The 20,810-nt window shown below is 39.8% G+C and overlaps 1 protein-coding gene across 2 annotated transcripts in view; it reads left to right on the forward strand.

Moving 5' to 3' along the window:
- The window catches only part of LIN7A (lin-7 homolog A, crumbs cell polarity complex component), a 48,853-nt gene extending 38,882 nt beyond the window's left edge, over positions 1-9,971 (forward strand). Inside the window, exons 5-6 of one of the 2 annotated variants that reach the window (XM_068669089.1) lie at positions 5,431-5,639; positions 7,834-9,971. In XM_068669089.1, coding sequence (XP_068525190.1) covers positions 5,431-5,639; positions 7,834-7,876 — 252 coding nt within the window. In that variant the 3' untranslated portion in view covers positions 7,877-9,971. Of the gene's footprint in view, positions 1-5,430; positions 5,644-7,833 lie in introns of both variants that reach the window. The other variant, XM_068669090.1, reaches the window with a different exon arrangement.
- Positions 9,972-20,810: the final 10,839 nt, after the last annotated feature.

Here is a 20,810-nt window from a genome sequence, read left to right on the forward strand (position 1 = left end):
ATTTCTTCTGTGGTAAGAGCATTAAAACGGGCTTTGTCATTTTTGCACTCCATATCCTCTGAGGCACACAGATCTTTCTAAGTACAATGATGCCTCAGTGGCAGTAGTCTTGTGACCTTCAGAGAATTCGAAAACATAAAATAAAAGAAATTTGATATGCACATTTGCTGCTGATTTCCTGTGGAAAGTACATTCTGGATTTCTTTCAATGACATTCATCCATCTATGAAACCTTTATAAGAGAATCAGCTGTACAGATGAACACATACAGGGAGCCTGTATGGTCAGTAAAAAGGTAAATTTTTACATAGTCATTCTGCACTTAAGTCAGTACTGCAAGATGGAGTGTTTTGCTGTAGTTTCACTACAATGAAATGAATGTCACTATGGAGGTAAAAATAAAAAGGCTGCTGGAACAGAGGAAAAGCAGGTTCCACCTATATAATGTGGGTCACATTTTACCTTTCACTTTGCCTTTTATTCCCTTTTACAAGGGAACGTAAATACTAAAAATGTAAGCATATTCATTCATATAACCCCACAATTCTCTTAATGAAAACATAATAGTTTTTCATGCAAAACCTACATCTAAACCTCGTATTTAAATACACCAAGGGGAGTTATGAGCAATTTCCAAATCCAGTCATAAATATAAGACTTTCCAACTTAAATTTTCTGCTTCTTGCAAGCTTGTAAAGAATGAAGAAAATGCCGTATTTTATACGCTTTCATGTTGTCATCTGTTTCTTTCAAACAATAGGTTTTCCCCTTATTTTGAAACAGTATCAGAGCAACACTTCAGACAGACTTTCTACCATTTCATTATCAACAATCTTATTCTCAAAAAAGAAACAATAATTCTGCAAGCTTGCTAGCCCCAGTACTCAATGAGAAGAAGACAGAAAACAAAGACAAGTCACTACAAAGATTATTTAGTCTCAGGGAAAATGAAATCAAGTGAACATTTAATAAGTAAATTGCCTGAACTTCACTTTCTGGAAGTAGATCAAATAATTTCGTGATTGTTCAGCTTTCTGTAGGTGACTAAAGATGCAGGTGAAAAGTGTTTATATACTCTAACTGATGTATGATTCTCAAAAAGCCCTTTTACTTTCAACAACATGTAGGCAGATACTGGGCAGGAAAGTGGTGAACCTTCGAACATCTAGATATATTGACTTTGACTCTATTGTCACCTCTATTCCATGATAAGCTTCAAAAAAATTCACAAATGTGCTCTACAATATGGATTAAGCTAATACAGCAGAAAACACCATAAAATTTCCTGTTGCATGTAGGCATGCAAGAAAGTCAATTCTGAGTTACAACAGAGGTATTTTTGTGTTTGAAGTCTAAACAACAGAATTTGAAGTTTGAATTACAATTGCATACTTGAAATAATGCCTACGAGCAACTGTTCATAAACCAATATTGGGCTTATTTAAGCCCATACAAGATAAAAGACAAAAATTATAGAAGTAACAATTTGTTTGCAGACAGCTTGAGACAGGAGGAAAAAGGTCTAAATTTAACATTGTTCAGTGGGACTAGTTCACTCTGTGCTTCTCTCAATTTAACTGGAGAAAAGCAAATAATACACAGTATGTACAATACAACAGACGGCTCAGCAGTGGAACATGGAATGAAAATGAAATATCTGTAACTTGTTTACACTCAGAAGTTGGTGGTTATCCAACTTTATAATTATCAACGTAAAATTAGAGCTGTGTGTTCAGAATCCAGATTTGATATCCCAGCATGACTGGGACGACTGTTCCTTGAGCTGTTTCACCGGATATTAAAAAAAATGATTTCTCATTACACTGGGGATTTTGTTGCATACTTTTGTCCCACACCCCCTAAAAGTAAAGGAAATTGAAAGCAGTAAGCCCTGCAGATGGCTCAGCAAAGGCTCTTGCTGGTGACTGTTCATACCTGGCAAAGATTCTATGTTTATCAAATACCTGGTGTGAGTCAGATATAGACAGGGATGCAAAATAGATTTGTAATGGCAAATTTCTCACCCAAGCATTTTCTTGCAGTTACCTAATAGAAAATTCTTCTCTGTTTCTCAACTTCTGGATAACAACCAGATTTCTCTTTTTTGTCTGCAAAGGATTGGGTTTTTGTTTTGTTTATGTGTATGACAGATATGTGTGCCTGGATACTTTAAAGATTGGTGTTTTCCTGCACCATGTCTGCAGTTCTTTTAGCTCTTCCTGTCTCTGAAGCCTTTTGTCATTCCTTTTGATACAATCTGCCAATGCAGTAAGGGAAAAGAAATACATGAATAACATGAATATAAATAAATATATATATAACCAAAAATTATGTATTAAAATATATATTCTGAAACAAATGTATTAAATCCCATGTTTGGTGGGCAGGTCTAGAGTACCATGAGAGTCATATCCTTGCCATGTCCCCAGCCACTGTAATCCAGGCAGCAAAATCCCTCGTGCAGCTGTGACTGAACCCAGCAGGAGTCCTTTGTCAGCAGAGTTTGCAGAGGTGGGAAAAGTCAAGCAGCAAAACAACTTTCTTTGCTGGTATAAGCTCTTTTCCCTACTCCAAGGCGCTCTTTTAGTTGTGCAGCTACAGCTACACAAAGCATTTCCGAGGCCTTGAAAATATGAGTAGAAGCAATGGTGAAGATGCTAATAGCAAGTACAGCAACGATATTTAAAAGCAGCTGAAAAATAGCTGTTAAGATCTGAGCTGGGTAAGTTTGGTAAGTAGGATTCATATTTAGCAACACAATCCTTTACTTTGGCTTTGTTAGTTTCCCCATTTTCGTTATGGTTCAGAGCTTTAGGCTCAATTCTTTATCATTACTGTTCAAATCAATTGGAGTTTTCCATTGACCTGAATAGCAACAAAATCAAATCCTTCATTTCTAATTAAAAAGTACTGCCTGTAAACTGGAAGAACAAGGCCGGAGGCGAATGGAAAATAAAACAGGCAATCAGGAATTAAATTAAATACAGATTACTAATTTGGATGAAGTGTTAAAGTACACCATCTTGTAATTCCTTTAAAGAACAGACACAATCACAGTTGCTTATTGATGTCAGTTAAAACCATCCAAATATTTGAAAGCCAATGAATATTTTAGCTTCTCTGCCTAGCTTGGGGAACTTATTTTTTTGTCATAGCCTGTTGTAAGTCCATATTGTTCCACAACAAAACTGATCACAGCAACACTGAATAGTGTCATTTTCTTTGAATGTCCATGCCACATCATACTGGCTGTGATTTACAAGAGAAAAATGAAATGCAGAATAATGCAGTTTTATACAGTTCTTTTAATGGTGAGAAGTGGGTTTACAAAAGCCAGTATTAGCATGTCACAAAGCAACGAGTTGTGCATTTATAACTTCCTATTTCTGCTCTTTTTGGAGCATCAGATACACTCACTGTTTCTTATGCAGCAACAATTTCTTCTTCAAATATTTTTGACAAAATTATTTTTTCACCAAATTAGTTATGGGTGGCAGAGTTTGTTGAGCAGATTTATCCCAATCACATTTTGTAACACATAGGGTTATCACAAATAATGAATTCTCTTTAAGATCTTTTAATAGGAGACCTACTGGAGGAATTTCATGAGCATACAGTTGAAAATCATAAAGCCATTTATTTCTCTCAGTGATCAATGGATATTTATTTCAGGGTTTCCTCTGTTTCTGGTAGTCATTTCGGCACTTAAAATAACATTCATTATTACAGAATCACAGATTATCTGAAATTCAGAGGGACCTTTGGAGATCATCTAGTACAACCTCCCTTTTCAAGAAGGGTCCCCTAGAGCACATTGCCTAAGACTATTTCTCTAAGTTGAGTTGTTCTTAAAGCATCTTACATTTCTGTAGAAACGTGGTTCCAGTGAGTTGACCGACATATGAAATAATTATTTGGATGAGTATGTTGAAGGACATTTAACAAGGGCCGGGAAGATAAACAGCAAAGTGATAAGCTTGAATGGTGTTGTTTATATTATTTATGTAGAAGTGCATTGTGTCTGTTTTTTGAAACTTTTAAATCATTATTGCTAGCTCATAATGTGCCACAGCAGAAGTAATTTTTATTCATTCTGTTCTTGCACAATGTTACTCAGTCAAATAGGTGAGATGAAAATAGAATTTTCTTCTAACATCTGACAGTTGCTATAACAATGCTAAGTTATTCTTTTAGCATGAATTGAGCATCAAATATTTTGAACGCTGCTGCTTCTTTTTGGAGGCTTATGGGTATAGTTTCATTTTAAATAGCATGGTATACATAGAAGTTTTAAAACAGCATGCAGTAAAACTTTGATTTCTTATTTTATGTGGGAAGAAATTGGCTTATTTTTTAAATGGTCTAAAATCCATTTGAAGATCTCTGTTGTGCAGGCTTTTTTCTGTGCAGAGATACTTTTGTTTGTTGGAATACATCCTACGACACGTGGGCAATCACAGACCACTAGAAAATGTCACCCTTGCTCCTAAGGTGTGGAACAATCAGCATGCCTGAAAAGCACTCCAGTCAATCCATTTAATGGTAGAAATTATATATTCTTTTCACAGCCAAATCACCTCCCCCTTTTGGAAATTTACTGTTTCAAACAATGCTGGCACAGAAATCAGAGCTTGTGCCCCTTTGGGTGTAGGTTTGACTTCACAGCAGATACCATGTTGCTACAAAACATGTTCCAGCAAGGGAGGGAAAATACATATGTTCCTTAAGCAAGGACTTGAAATGTTTCCGTTGTTAGTGTTTGATTGCATACAACTAACTAGATAAAGACTGGTTTATTTCCAACAGAACCAGGGTTATATCTATGTTGAATGTGTGAGCAGTCCCATTAACTTCCTAGCACACGGGATGTCCCTAGGAGCGGTGGCTGTGCTCCTTTTCCTGCAGCTATGTGACTGCCAAATCACCACGTGCAATTCACAGCAGGATCCAGGCAGGACCAGGATGTGAGAAAGACATCCTAATTTCAGACTTGCAATTTCTTCATTTCTTACCAACATGTAAATAAGATTCCGTGTTCGCTCTATTACATTTTATTTTTCTACCTTGCAAATAGATTGGTTGGGTTTTTACTGCAGGGGTTGTTGTTTTATTTTGGTTTGTTTTTTTGACATTGTTTGCATAAAACATGCAGAGTATTTACCCTCCTTTTCACATAGATCATAGGTTAGGTTTGTAAAGCAACCTAAAACAGATTTGGGTTATTTAATGTTTGAAAATGAATACATTTCACAATAGCGCAGAAATCTTACTTAATTCCACACTTTGCCTTAATGGCTCCTTGAAAACTGTATGGTCTGTAAATTTCCTAAAACACTGGCAGTCTTTCCATGGCACCATGTATAAAATAAAGGGCAGAGCTATAGATCAAAGCAGCATTTTCGCTGTTAAACCTGTGCTCCTTGCCTCCAGAGCGTGGAAGGGGAGCACCACGAGAAGGCAGTGGAGCTGCTGAAGGCGGCTAAGGACAGCGTCAAGCTGGTGGTGCGCTACACTCCCAAGGTGCTGGAGGAGATGGAGGCTCGTTTTGAAAAACTGAGAACAGCGCGGCGCCGGCAACAGCAGCAATTGCTCATTCAGCAACAGCAACAGCAGCAAACTACACAGCAAAATCACATGTCGTAGGTGAGAGTATTCATTGTCTTCCTTAAGGCCCTCTGGCAGGGCAGGGCCTCACAGCAGGGCCTGTCCCACGACCAGCCAGGGGCACCGGGGCAGCCTCAGCCTGGGCACCGGGCATCTCTCTGGGGACAGGAACAGGACAAGGCCAGGCAGGGCCATGGCCCATGGGTGGGCCCAGATGAGCAGAGCCCATGGCCTGGCAGGGCAGGGGCTGGCAGCCCTGGGGGTGATGAGGAGTCCTGGGCATGGGGTGGGTGGGGGAGCCATGGGGTGGGATGGGACAGGGCTGGTTGTGCCTTTGGGGCCCCGCAAGCACTTAGCACAGTGACAATGAGAAGAGGTTGCTCTTTGGTACATTTCCACGTGGTCTGTCCCATTAGAAATGTATTTTGAAAACAACAAATTCTGGAGCCAATTTCCTATTAATAACCCATGGATCAATACCCACTACGCAGCATGGGCTTCTGTGCAAGGAAGAGTGCATACAAAATCTGTGTTTCTGGGGAATATTTGTGACAAGTAAGAAAATGCTACCAGATTTAGACATAGTTTAACATATTTTCAATCGTTCCTTTACTACTGGGCAACAGAGCACCAGTATTTTCTGCTGATCTGTGAAGAACAGTCTTTCTAATCCTTATCCTGCTGCAGGAACCCCAAACTTCAGTCCATGGTTCCTCTGCAGGGAACCTACAAGTGTTTACTTATGTACAGTTTGGTGAGAAGTATTTGTTCATGGCTGGCATTCAGTATTACAGTAGCTTCCAAAAGGCTTGCATGTTTTCCACTGTGGTCAAAACAGGTAGCTTGTGAGGTTCAGACACATCAAAACCTAGATTCTCCATAGATGCATGGTTTTTGAAATCAGTGATAGCTTGTGTCATGAACACATTTACAGATCTGCTCAATTTTCCCAAATGAAATCAAATAGGAAGCACGTGGTAAAGCAAGGACTTAAATCCTAATCTTCCACATCTTATACCAGCTGTTCCCTAAACAGGACATTTGTATCAGTTGTGTCAGCAGTAGTCTACAGGTAACTCATAAAATCCCTACATTGCTTGTTAATGAAAAGCTCAACACGTGTTCTTGCTAATGCATGCTTGCAGCCCAGAAAGCCAATCGTATCCTGGGCTGCACCAAAAGAATTGTGGCCAGCAGGTCAAGGGAAGTGATTCTCCCCATCTGCTCTGCTCTCGTGAAATGTCACCTGGAGTACTACATTCAGCTCTGGGGCTCCCAGCACAAGAAGGACATGGATGTATTAGAAAGAGTCTAGAGGAGGGCCACAAAGATGATCAAAGGGCTGGAGCACCTCTCCTGTGAAGACAGGCAGAGGGAACTGGGATTGTTTGGCCTGAAGAAAAGAGGGCTCCAGAGAGACCTTATAGCGGCCTTCCAGTACCTAAAGGAGGCCTACAGGAAAGCTGGGGAGGGACTCTGTCAGGGAGTGTAGTGATAGGACAGGGAGTAATGGCTTTAAGCTAAAGAAAGGTAGATTTAATTAGATTTTAGGAAGAAATTCTTTACTCTGAAGGTGATAAGGCATGGGAGCAGGTTGCCCAGAGAAGTTGTGGATGCCCCATCCTAAGAAGTGTTCAAGGCCAGATTGGATACAGGTTTGAGTAACCTGGTCTAGTGGAAAGTGTCCATGGCAAGGGGGTTAGAATTGAATGATATTTAAGGTACCTTCCAACTCAAACCATTCCATGATTACATGATGAGAAACTGAAGCTCCAAGTGATGGTGGTGTTGTTACTCATGGTGACACTGACCTCTGCTGATACTTAGGGTGGAAAACAAACAACCACGTAGACAGGCTGTTCTGTGACTGTTAGAATTCGTTTTGTTGATGCAAACAGACGCTGAAGTGTCTATGAAGATTCTGAGTGGGATCTCAATACTACTTCAGGGCCCTAACTCAGGAAGGAGCTATAAATAGTAGCGTTTAGTGATGTAAATTTTGGGTTTCTGTATAAAATAGGCCCATTGCAGGAGCCAAAACAGCACAGTCTCACATAAAGTCTTTCCAATTACTTAAATTTTTTTTAGCAAGTAAGATATTTTTCCTGATTTTACTTTTTTTTTTTTTTTTTTTTAACTGAAAGGGAAGGAAGGCAGGCAGAAACAGCCAGCAATTTAATTCCTCAATTCCTTGTGCTTGCTCTGAGCAATGTGTTTCTTTAATTCTAGGTTATTCTCAAGAAAAAAAAAGCCTCGATCAAGAGTGCAGTAATCAAGCAACCAGAGCTGTACTTCAGTATTCCAGCAAAAGGGAACAACTACAGGAACACAAAACAGAATTCATCTGGAGAATGTACAGTTCAAGCATAATGTAGTTAAGACAGCCATATAGGGGGTACTTTCATTACAAGGCTTTTCAGAACATGGCAGTCACAGGTACATACTACTTCTGTGACTCTATGCCTAATGAGAACAGCATGGTAAGTAAACAACATGAGACGGAGAAGTCCAGGGCTTCCAAATAATTCTGTTTGTTCTAATCTTGCACTCCTTACTCTTATAAATTGGCCAGTTGGCTTTCTCTAGTCAGTGAAAGTTTTGGTTTAAGGAGATCAAGATTGGCTGCTTTGGGGGACAAAATCTTTCTCTACAGTTATCTCCAGAAATAAACTACATCATTTCAGAATTTTGCCACAGACATCAAACTCACATGTTGCGCTTCATAGCCACTTTGTAATTTATATTGTAGAGCAGTTTTAACCTAACTTCCTGTTTATAATTTTCAATTTTCCCTCTGAAAATAGCAATTTACTATATTTATAAAGTATTCCATTTGTAGAAGCAATTAGCTTTTTACTCTTGGTGTTTCCATATATTTTATTATGCATCAACAGAGTGAGAAAGTTTTAGGTCAATTTTAATTTTATTAGTAGTAAAGTTAGGGAATCCTAGAACTGTATTTTTAAATGTAGGCATTGCTTGTATCTATTATAGCTACTATTCAGAAATCTATAACTGGATATATTATATATTTATTCCATAAAATATATATTGTCTGAATGTACCTGTTAGAGAAGTAGGGTCTTTGCTTAGCATGTATTGCAAATGTAGTAAGCTAATGTTAGCAAAAGACCAAGCTTTGTTTGGCAGATATTCCTGTGATAGCATAATCTAAGCTTTTTTTGTATTATTTAATTTATTTTCCAGTCTAATGTTAATATATTTTAGAGAGGAGGAAGTGTAAGTTGTTTCTTTTAAAACCTTCACGTTATTGTTTAAATCAATTTGAAGTTAATGGTTCTGACTTTTTTTTTTTTTTAAATCAAACCAAATTGGAATGCACAAACAAAACACATAATTAAGTTCTTAAGTTTACATGTCTGCTTTTCCAAAGAAAATAGTCAAAGCTGGAAGGCTTTAAATGTCATCTACTTTCAAGAAATTAAGAAAGTGGAATCCCCATATTCTAATAAATGGTCATTTAAAGCATGCCTTCTGTGCTACATTAGGAAATGCCTGGGGAAGAAAAAGAGCTTAGGGCAGAGCCCTACAGCCCTTGCATATTGAAAACTCTAGCTGATGTTAGTGAAATTTTAGCAATGCAAGGAAAGTAGAAATAGTCTGAACAAGTGTTTTTGTTCTGAACTTGGAAAAAAGTCAGCAACAGATTTTATTTTGAAGGATCTACTCTCAGAGGGAGGCAAAGCAAAGCAGGGGTAATGGGCAGTATCATATGTATGTTAAAAAACAGATGGAGGCTGGCCACCAGTCTTGACAGTGTTTTATTAGTGTAAGTAGCAATTGAAAAGAAATTACTGTATTTTTAAAGCCAGACATCATGAGTACGTGCAGAAAAAGCTCATTTTATACAGAAAAGTAATTCTATCCAGTGGCTGTTGGTGACAATACGAATTAAGACAGTGGAGCTTGAGCACTGCCAGAATTAAAGATGAAATATATTGTATTGTGCTCTGCCCAGTGTCTTTTTATACTTAATAAAATTGTATGTACCTATTTTAAAGCTGTTTTCTCAAACAGACATTGCTGTTAATATTGACGGTATATAACTTGTTATTATGACTACATAAAACTGTTCTGTATCTCATCAGTATGATTTGAGTTACACTGATATTTGTGCATTTTCAGAGACCAAATACTATTCAGATTTAGTCAGCCCACTGTACTGCATTTTTCCAGACTGCCTCTCCACCTCCTCCCCTCCTCTTCCTCAAAAAATTTAGGTTTGATGGAGTGGAATGTGCTGATTAATAAATTTCAATAATAGAATGTCATTCATATAGAGAAGCATATCAAATTCATTTTCATATATTATTATTCAATAAATTATTAATGCACACTGATATTAACACTCCAGTCTTTGCCAGCATTTAAAAATAAGATGAAAGACAAATACAAGTAAAATATAACCATTAACAAATGTGAAGTAGAAGCAGGGAGAAAAAACTCCTTAAGGGTTACTTTTCATGCCCCCTACTGATCAATAAAACATATAGCCACTTCATCACAGAGTAATCTGTATCTCTTAAAACTATCATTGCATTTTGTTATAAACAGTCTTACTGTTTGTGATTTCAGTGCCTTTGGTCCTGATGCAGTAAGGCGTTTCCACATAGGCACTGCTGAATTAGGCCCTAAAAGTAGTGCAGGAAGGACAACATTTATTTACCACATGCAGGTCTGAAGGTACTTGTGCATCACATTTTAACTGACAGGTCTTCTGACATTTGCTGTTTCACTACATGGAGTTTACTGTTTCACGACACAGGCTGACATTCCTTCAGGCAACTTAGTGACTTTTATTGCTCACATTTACCCTTGGGGCTTCCCTGTGCTTCCCTGCACTGGCAGCAAATCGAACTAGGAGATCCAAGAAATCTTTTCTGTCTCCATACTACAGTAACCAAAGGGGTGTTGTGATTTTTACAAGCTGTTGCATTATGTTCACCTATGCCAAAGATTCAGATGTAAAAACTGATGATAATAGACATTGAGGGACAGTGTCATTTACTTACGGAAGTTGATGGATCTGCTGTTCTAGCCATAGTTTTTCTATTTGTGCCATTTGATCTGACTGGCAGTTTATTGGGGATTTAATGATTTTATATCCCTTGACAAAGTGAAAAGCTCACCAGGTTGCATTTTCCTCTTCTCCTTCTACAGTGACAAATCATAGATGAAAGGTCAATGAATGCACATGAGTGGAAGCAATGACATAAAAACCTGTCTGCAGTTCCTTGGTGAATAATACTGCAGACCTCTTAGTCCTATGTGTTGTACCTTTTGTACAGATTTGTCACAGCCAATGTGACAAACCTGACCTTTGGGAACTCTTGCAGAAGGCACAAAAATATATGCCACATTTGCTGGATAAGAAACTGTTTATTCAGCTACTGATTTTAGAGATTTTAGAGTTCTATATGAAATCTAAGATCTTATAAGCAAACAAGGTTTCTAGAATAAAAAATTCCACACAAGAAGAAGGTTGTTTTTGCCTGTGCTTGAAATAATACAGGATTTTAAATATAATTACAGAATTAAAAATAGTTATTGTGTGCATACAAGATGTATTTCATTACAAGATGAGAGACTGTTTCAGAAAGTAGCAGCTATGTTAAAAAGTATGAGATTGAAAAAAAAATAAAAAGGTGGGACCAAGCACTCTTCTAATGCAGAATTGTGTCTAGAAGAGCTAAGGGAATTTGTGCATATATAAGCAGAGGATTATCAGCTAGAAGTAGTACTGTCCCTGCATAAGCATTAGTAAAACCATTTCTGTGTCTAGCGTTAAAGAAAACAGAACTACAGGTTTCAAAAGCAGAGAGCATTCAGGAATGGTTTGCAAGAATGTGCTGCACGCTATGATACATATCTTGTGAGAAACACAATCCATTACGCTTAACCAGGAGAAGGTCAAGACGAATTAGGGATGCGTTCAGACAGTCTTGCCAGCAGGCCCAAGCTCACCCCACTTCTCCATGAAGGAAATGTAATCTGGTGCTCTGAACCAGCAAAAAGATTTAGATATATGCTTGATGGATTCATTGCCTCTACCTCCAGCTGTCTAAAAGCAATCTGCAGAGCTTAAGCCGACTGTTTCTTTGGTCAGTGGTGAGTTAGAGGCATCCCTAGAATGTGATTCATTCCACCTGTCTCTGACATCTATCTTAAAACAGGATAATGCGCCCTGTGAAAGGGCTTACAAGCAGAGCCCCTGACTGAACAGAGAGCCTAAATGACTGACTAGGTTGGAGTAAGCAGTGTCTTTTGTTTTCTTGCTGCTCTGCTCACGCACAGCTTCATGTAATAAATAAATAAATAAGCAACCAAGCTGCCTGTGTTGAATTCCCTAGTCTAAAATTTCTACCTGCGTAGCTGAGATGACTAATACGCCTTACACATGATCTGATTTGCAGGCAGGTTCCTGTTGATGCAGTTGTCTGTTCTGAAACGTTCGGAAATGTTTCATGTAATTCCCAGCATAACAATATGCAATAATTCTAAAAGAAATTTGAGAGCTCAGGGCTATCCTTAGCAATTGTTTTGGTCTGTGTTATATCCAGGAGCAGACTACCAAAATCCAGTCTGTGAGTGTTAATAACAGAAGTCTATGTTGCCACCAGTAGCACTGGGCTAGTATTTTAAAATAGCTGTAGTCCAGAAGATGAACAATTGCTTTTGATTTTTGGTTACAGACAGAGATGCACAAAAATCAAATCCATCAATCTTCCAATGTAGGAATTTGTGATACCAAAATTCATAGCAAAACGTAACCAGTTTTGAAATTTAGAAACCTGTATTAATTTGGGGTAAACTAAAAAGGTGACAAAAGGAAAGATGTCTGTAAGGAGCAGCCAAAAAACAAACAAACAAAAACCAAAACTATAGGGATTTAATCCCCATTCTGCTTTATTTTCTTACAGTTAGTTTTATTATTATCAACTCGTGACTAAAAGGTTCAGCAGTTGCACTTACTTTTGTCTAAACTATAAAGAGCTGAGTAGATGAGTAAAGAGTAGATGAATACCTCTTCTCTTCCTTCCTCCTTTCTTTCTCTGAGGCTTACATCAGGTTGGGTTCTGTCTGCAAGAAGGTAACACCCAAACACGTCCCAGTGCTAGAGGAAGTTTCTTCGTTAGTCAAATTACAGTTCACAGAATCCTTGAGTGGCTGAGGCTGGCAGGGCCTCTGGGGACCACCAGGCCCAAGCCTCTCTCCTTCCTTCACATGAATTTTCTTTCAGCTGAGCACTGACGCTTGCCCACATACATCTCCTGCATGTACAATCTCCTCAGCCAGCTGCCGCATTCAAACTTAGCCAGGTCCACCTCTTGGAGCACTTTTACAGGAAGGGGACCTGAGCATCAATTAACTCAGACTAACAGGTGGGTGCTGGCAACTTCTTATATAGCAGTATTTATCTCCACTGTTTTGTTTTGCACCAAATATTGCAATATCACTAATTTGATTTCAGACACATTGCATTTGATTCCTCTGTATGCACAGCAAGCTTGGAAGTCTGTTGTATGGACAAATCTAGTTATCATTACACATATTTTGCATAGATTTATGAACTGGCTTTCACAACTACTCCATTTCCCTTGGACCGTGACACCCTACAGTTCCGAGCTGAATAAATACACCAAGGGAGACGCCTAGTGTTTAACGATGTGCGTAGCATCTTTGGCTGTCCCTACTACTGCTAGAGTTGGCTTTCTGCTAGCATTAAAAATGCAGATGTGCACAGACATATGCGATGCTTATTCAGAACATTTCCACACATTTCACCGTGAATGGACAGTTCAGAAAAGGCTCTATTTACCATTACACCAATAAGCAAACCCTCTGTGCCCTCCAAATGGTGAATAGCACTACTGCTAGCAGCAATATTCTTACCTGGTTAAGAATTCTCTGGTAATATAAGAATTGCTTAGTATGATCAGTGGGCTGCACACAGTCAATGTTTGATCATACCTCACCAGCTGCTCCTCAGTTCATACTTGCAATACCGCAAAGGAGTGCTAGGCACTAGAAGTAAATGAAACATTAAGCACGAACCTTTGTGCCTTGCTGAAGGGAGCCACGTCAACCAGGTGTAGTTGCAGTTTGATGCAAGTAAGGGCTTCCACACTGCAGCAGCTGCTCTGCTTTCAGGGGGAAAGTTGCCAAAAACAGGCATCAAAGTGGGTTTCCCTGTGGCTGTGATTTTCTCAATGATGCTCGTGGTCTCTACCACTGCCTGGTACTGCCTTCCTCAGAGTGACACCCAGACAGTCACAGATCATTAGATTTAGCTGCTGCATCTACTATCTGTAGAGACATTTTATTTCTCCATTTCTGGACAGTCAATAAATATACATATATATATTTATATATAGGGCCAAGTGACTTTCATGAGATGCTGAAGAGTTTCCAATCAGATTCTTTGCTGAATTAAGGAACCTTTAGCAGCTATCTGCGTGACGATGAGTACACCTCAGAGCCATGGTTTTGAAGCACTTATCTTGCTGTTAGTTAATTATGTAGCTCACTCAGCTTATTATTCAGCTACTCAGGGGTAATACTGATCTGTCTTACTATGGAGAGTAGTGCAATCAACACAAATTTGCTCTGTAAGCCAGGAATCAAAGATGGCAATCCTCAAGGCTGGAGAAACAAGAGGAAAAAAAGACCACTTCCAAATGCCAGGCTAGATGAAGATTTGTCAGATTTCTCTGACTGTAACAGTAACTATTGAAGTGGCCGAAGTGACTCAGGAGTCAGTCAGAACACCTGACTTTGTTTTCAGAGGCTAGTATCAGTGAAGGTGATACTCATCCCAGCTAACATTAGCTGTCTGAAATTGAGGTTTCTGGTCTAATCCAAGTGTAAACCTCTGCAGTTAATGGAGAGACAATTATCTCCAAAGGGTGATTCATCTCATCTGTGTAAAGGTTAGTGATGCAATATAATAGTTTCTTTTTTTTTCTTTCTTTTTTTTTTTTCAGTGAAGACACTAGAAGAATGTCAGAATGTAATGCCAGGCTTTATTCCCACCCCAGCTTTGCAGATTTTCTGCTAGGTCCATGGAAGCAGCATAAAAATTTTCACCTTCCCCATAGGAAGTACCACGGTTTCTTCTTTCCTTTGTAGGAATGTACTGTTCCCAACTTGTCACTGAAGAAAATATATTGGATTATTACATCTCTCCTGCCTCAGAATAAAGTTGTTTGTGGGAAATGACTATTTTTTTATTATTATTATTCACTACAGAAGGAACCTAGATGAATAGGCCAGATAAGAAGCCTACATTTAAAATGCTGCATAATGCAACAATCTAGCTGACAAATAGCACAAAAAATGCTTATTGCCAAAGTAGTAACTGCCAGGGATTAGAGCACAGAAGCCAAGGAAACTGATAGACTGTGTGAAGCCAATGGGCAATAACTAAGACAAAGAACTATGTCTGCACATTTTCTGTAACACGGAGACATTATTGAATCAACAACTGCTATGGATATAATTCTAAGAAATAGCATGCTACCTGGCCATAAAAACATCCAGTGATAGGTCTTCCATTGGTTTCAAGAGAACAGAACATAAAGAGAGAAAGAGGGAGCACACAGGGTGCAACCAGAGGGCTGGGGAGACCTGTAATCCACCTCTGAAGAGCGAATGATGGGGCAAGCATTGCACTGAGGTCCCTCCACAACGCTCTTTCAGCTTCCAGCAACTTGGAGATTCCTCAGAAGCTTCTTGAACCAAAAATTGGTGTCACTATGTTTGGGAGCCCTTGATGAATTTCTCTTCTGTTAATTTTTCTAGAGGTTTTTTGAAGCCAGTTCTTTTCAGCGTCCACCTGTCCTGCAGCAGAGTTACACAGTATATTCAGAACAGAAAGGAATTGCTCATTAAGTGTAAAAAGCTTGAACTTACATTATTTTTTTTTTTTATTAAATAATTAATTTGGTGCCCTCTGGTTGTCCTACTAGAGCAGACATTGAACAATCATTCCTGTATGATTCCTGTCCATTGAACAATCTATACCTTCCTGTGCCATTCATGACACTTTATCTTTTATCTAGGGCTTTTGATGTAGAACCACATTTTCCTTGAGTTATCACTCTTCTGATGTTAGAAAAATGGTAAGAATTAAAAATTAAACAAAAGTTCTAGGTTACCCTGCAAGCTACCTTGCTTGTAGTAGAGTAAGCCATTTGGGAATCTTTGATCACATTTTGTTGCCTTTCCATGAATCTTTTCCCATTCTGCTACATAAGTTTTCAGATGGGATTACTGGAGGTGCCTATGCAGTCTGATGGCACACTGGGATTTGCATAATAGCATAATGATATTTTCTGACTCTTTATTATCTCCTGCTTTATAATACATAAAATCTAATTTGCCTTTCTGACCACTCTGAGAATTGAGCTGAATTTTGCAGAAAACCATTTATTACAACTCTCAGATCTCTTCCCCAAGTGGTAAATGGTAAGACAACCCATGATTTTATGTGTGAAGTTAGGGGTGTTTTTTCCCTGTGTGCCTCATTTTCCATTTATCAAAATCGACTTCCATCTGCCATTTTAACACACAGTCGCTGAGTCTCATGAAATCTTCCTGCAATTCGTACAGCCAGGCCTTGTTTTTACTATCCTTATTTGTTAACATCAATAAATACTGTTTCTTTGCCAGTACAGATCACTTGTGAATATGTTACACAGTGCAGGTGCCTGCAGGGCTTCTCTAGTGAAGCTTCCAGAGGCACTGAAGCTTGGCTGAAGATCTGAACACCCCAGGAGATGTGCAGGACATTGAATTCCTCCCGCTTTTATGTGGGGAGAATGGTTGTACCTCCCAGCTTGGTTACTCTCATCTTGCTCTGCTTCAAGTGGGAGGCTGGGCTTCAGTCTCCAATTCAGAATCATACAATCACAGAAATGCTTGGGTTGGAAGGGACCTAAAAGACCATCTGGTTCCAACCCTCTGCCAGGCAGCGATGCCACCCACTAGACCAGTTTGTCCTTGTCCAACCTGGTCATCGACACCTCCAGGGAGGTGTTCTTCTCCTCAGGCCTTATTCCTAATTAAGATACCAACTGCTTAATGTCAAATTAATTCTGCTTTTGAAGAAGCTGGGAAAATACCTCCTTTGCTCACTTACTGGGCAGAACAGTTTTTGCCCCCTCTGGCAGGCACTGCCGCTGTGCTCCTGCTCCTTCTTCAGAGGCCCCTGCGTGTCACTGGGCTACCTGGCAGTTTCCCAAACAATATGGAAAGGAAGATTTGTTAAAACAAAGGCAATCTCTGTAGTAAACAAAATAGCTCTCTGCATTTCACATGTGTTTTGCTTTGTGTAATGGGCATTACCCTCTGTTATTTGCAACACAGCAACACAACACAAACACAACAGGCAGTGCTTAGTCTTACTAACAGACCGAAATCAGAGACATATGGCCAAAAGAAATAAGAAATTCTTTCATTAAAACTTCAGCAAAACAAATGTTTTTATTGCCAAAAATACTTGATTTACTTTAAACACTTGTGTGGTGCCTTCCAGCAGTTGCTTGGAGAAGAACCGACAGGAATGATGAAAAACTGCAACCAGCACAAGCAGCGTGAGACCACAGCACACTGTCATCAATGTGTTGCTGCACCCGGTGTCTCTCAGGGTTGCACGTGCCTTTGTTCCCTGTCACTGTGTCACCTGGGAGCCTGGGAGCACCCTTGCTGCCATGTCCCAATCCCCTGGAAGGTGTCCCCTTGGCAGCCACCAAAGCAGTGCTGTCCCCATGGTGATCTATGTGCTGTGCTACAGCATGTGCACATGTACTACCCGATACTGCTGCAGCATCAGCCTCCTCCTTTCTGTCCCATAGACTCACCCCGATGCCACTGCAACAGGCAGAGGGCACTGCTTGCTCTCCAGGACACCTGCAGTCACCATACATTGTATTTTTAAGCTGAGGAATTTGTGATGTTTCTAAGAAAATCACAGGTGAGTAGGGTTTGTGCCTGGAGAACTATTTGTTCATGAAATGGCAACCCGTTATATGTTGCAACTAAATCCTGAAATCCTCTAAAGACATCCCTATCTGAAATCCACTACCTGGATGGTGGAAGCACCACCTGCCTCTTGTTAGAAGAAGGCACTCCAGAAACCAACTTCATACAGAAGACAATATCCATAACTAGGCAGAATAAATTAATTTTATGACAGCTTACAGCAGATGGCACATAGCGTCATAAATTACTCTGCTGAATGTTTACCAGCATAAAACCAGATACAATAGCAAATTATCACAGAAACCCCTATGTACAGATTTTAAGATACTCTAAAAAAGGTAGCAAAATTACACTTATGCAACCAGCATATGACTAACTGTGCTTTTTAGCACTTTTAAAATGCTCTTATTTATTAGGTGCTGATTGTCTCTTAAAGGCACAATCACAGACCAAATCTTCATTACAATGATCAGCACAAAAAAAAAAAGAAGAAATGATTGCCATCTGTAGCCCAAAACACACAACCACGCACCTGGATGTATAATACAAGCTTCATCAGGGACCGCATGCCAATAGAAGCTGACCATGATATCTTACTGAGCTGAGGTCTTACAGATTTTCTAAGACATTCATCTGCCTGTAAGTAGAGGCAAGATCCAAGGACTAAATCCCTACAGGAGACAGGAAAATCCTTCCTTTGAATAATCTAAGACCCAAAATTAGATTTTTCAGAATAACGATCCAGCTGCTGATAACCCTTTAGGCACCAGCATTTACCAGTATCTCAGTTTCCACAAGGACACTCCTGAAAGCCTGCTCTCCTAACAGCACAGTGTCTCATCTCAGCATTGCTGCACTCTCTCTGGTGACCCTGAATGCCAACCACAGAAACCCCCACATCACCCACGTCCCTGAAAGAAATAAGTGGCCACTTCAGCCTGTGTTCATATCCACTTTGTGTGGCCCTTTTACCCTTTGGGCAACAGAGTCACCTGTAAAGTGTGGCATGATTTACCCTGTGCTACTACTACGCAGTCCAGGAAAAGGTTGGTTGGCTAAAGGAGCTCTTATTTAGGCAATTTTATTGTGGACAACTGCTCTATCTGTTACCAAGATGAGTAAAAGCCTGGCATGAAATCAGTAAATGTAAAGGGCATGGGAAAAGACAATTTTTGGAAGTTTGGGTGCAAAGTCAAGTTGTAGATGACAATATCAGAAGAACTGACCGGAGATTTACCGAGGCAATGATTGAAATTGCAAATATGAATTCTTAAATTGGTCAATTATAGTTCAATGGGCCGCAGCAAGCCAGATGGCTAGAACAATCTGGAGATGGGATTGGACACCAAATGCCCTTTAATTCACCAGTCAAAAAAAATCAGTGACTTTAGTTCCCTGAAAAGTGTCCGTTATTAACTGTTTTCTTTTTTGTAGTGTATATGTATATAAACAGCCAGGGTTGGTGAGATTTTTGTTGTTGTTGGTTGTTCTTTCAAATATTCCTGTCATCTGGGGGGTTGACTGTTATTTGTAGATGCTGACATTTCCTAATGAGAATGGATCCATGTAATGAACTTGGTTCTGCCCTTCTTTACTCCAGTGTAATTCCTAATGTTTGCAGAACAAAGTCCTGGAAAATGTGAGAATGAGATTAAGGGACATTTCCACCCAATGAGATCCAAAATTTCAAAATAAGACCGTGAATGGAACCATAATTTGGAGATATGGCGCCATTTAGTGTATCAGTATTATTCATAATTGAGAAGACTGAGAACAGCAGAAATAAGGGCTCAGTTAAAACACGAGGACAGCATCCACATTCATTAGACTGTTTCCTCAGCGACTCAGACAGAAAATTGTTCTGGGCATTTTGCTGCCACTCCACATCACAACAGCTTCTGAAAGGTATGAATAGAAGCCTGGCTTTTTATCAGGAGTTAGTAATGGAAGATGGATTTATTAAGGCAGCGTACACTTTTCAAACAGTTTTTCCTCCAAGGAGAGAGATATGCAGGTAGAAACAGGGTAGGCAGTTACAAGCATCTGAAGCATCCTGTGTACTGCAAGAGGAACCACGCTGCGTTAGCATCCTTGAGCATGCCAGGAATCTGATGTGGGTGACTGCCATTGCTTTGAGTCTCTTCATCATTGCATCACAGGATTTTAAAGGATACAGGCTAAATAAATAATAATAATAATAATAGAAAGACAACTTCTGGCACCAGGAAAATACAGGCATACAGGGAATCATGCCAAATTATCTGTGTGGTGCAGAGAGAGGACAAACACTCTGCCTGGACATTGCTTTTCCCTTCAGCTATACCCTGTGAACAGCTGCCCACACATGTTTATCCTGAGGGTGTTCAAAGCAGCTTGAACACTGGGAAAAGACTGATGCATGCTGTGCTCTGCTGCAGGATCACAGGGCGCACCCCAGTCCTTACAGCAAGCCCCAGCAGCACTCCAGCCTGCAGCTGCATTCTCCCAGTGGTGTAGCAGACATAACACAATGTGCTCCAGCCTGTCTGCCTGAGCCAACCACTGATACCACTTTACCCTCGGTTCATTGATCTGTTTCTCATATAGCTGCTATTTGATTCAACAGCAGGCACTACAAATACCTGGAGGTAACACAGATTTCTCTCTCTCTGCATTTCTCATTCAGTGGTCTGGGCTGCAGCAGCAAATACTACATGTAATAAGCAAACACCACTGGTCACCGTTGGAAAGATACCTCCTCCATTACTAGGCATAGGCAGAGAATAAGTTGTCATGCATCGCCATTCCAGTATATATGCTTGATATTTATCAGGAGCCTTGCCACGGTCATCCTAGAGCTCCAGCTTGCCCCAGGGGAATCAGGTCTGGCAAGGAGACCTCCTCTACAAAGCAAGGAGGCCAAAGTCACTGGCAGGCAGCAGTGCTGGTTTGAGATCTCCCTGTCACTGCTGTTGACACCCTCTCCCCCCCTAATTAAGGCACTACATCTAATACAGGCAGAAAAGGGCCATGACTTGTCTTACGCACCATGGGTGAGAGCTGTTAAGTAGTAACCTGTTTAAAAGAAGGGGAGAAACTACACACACACCCCTTTTGCTGGTCACATGAAGTATTGATTCCTGCTTAGACCATGAAATGAAGGGCTCAGGCAGATGAAAGAAATACAAATCTTGACTGGGGGAAGACATTGTATTCCAGCCAGA

This window comes from Anas acuta, chromosome 1 (assembly GCF_963932015.1).
Source record: "Anas acuta chromosome 1, bAnaAcu1.1, whole genome shotgun sequence".
In the NCBI taxonomy this organism is placed as follows: domain Eukaryota; kingdom Metazoa; phylum Chordata; class Aves; order Anseriformes; family Anatidae; genus Anas; species Anas acuta.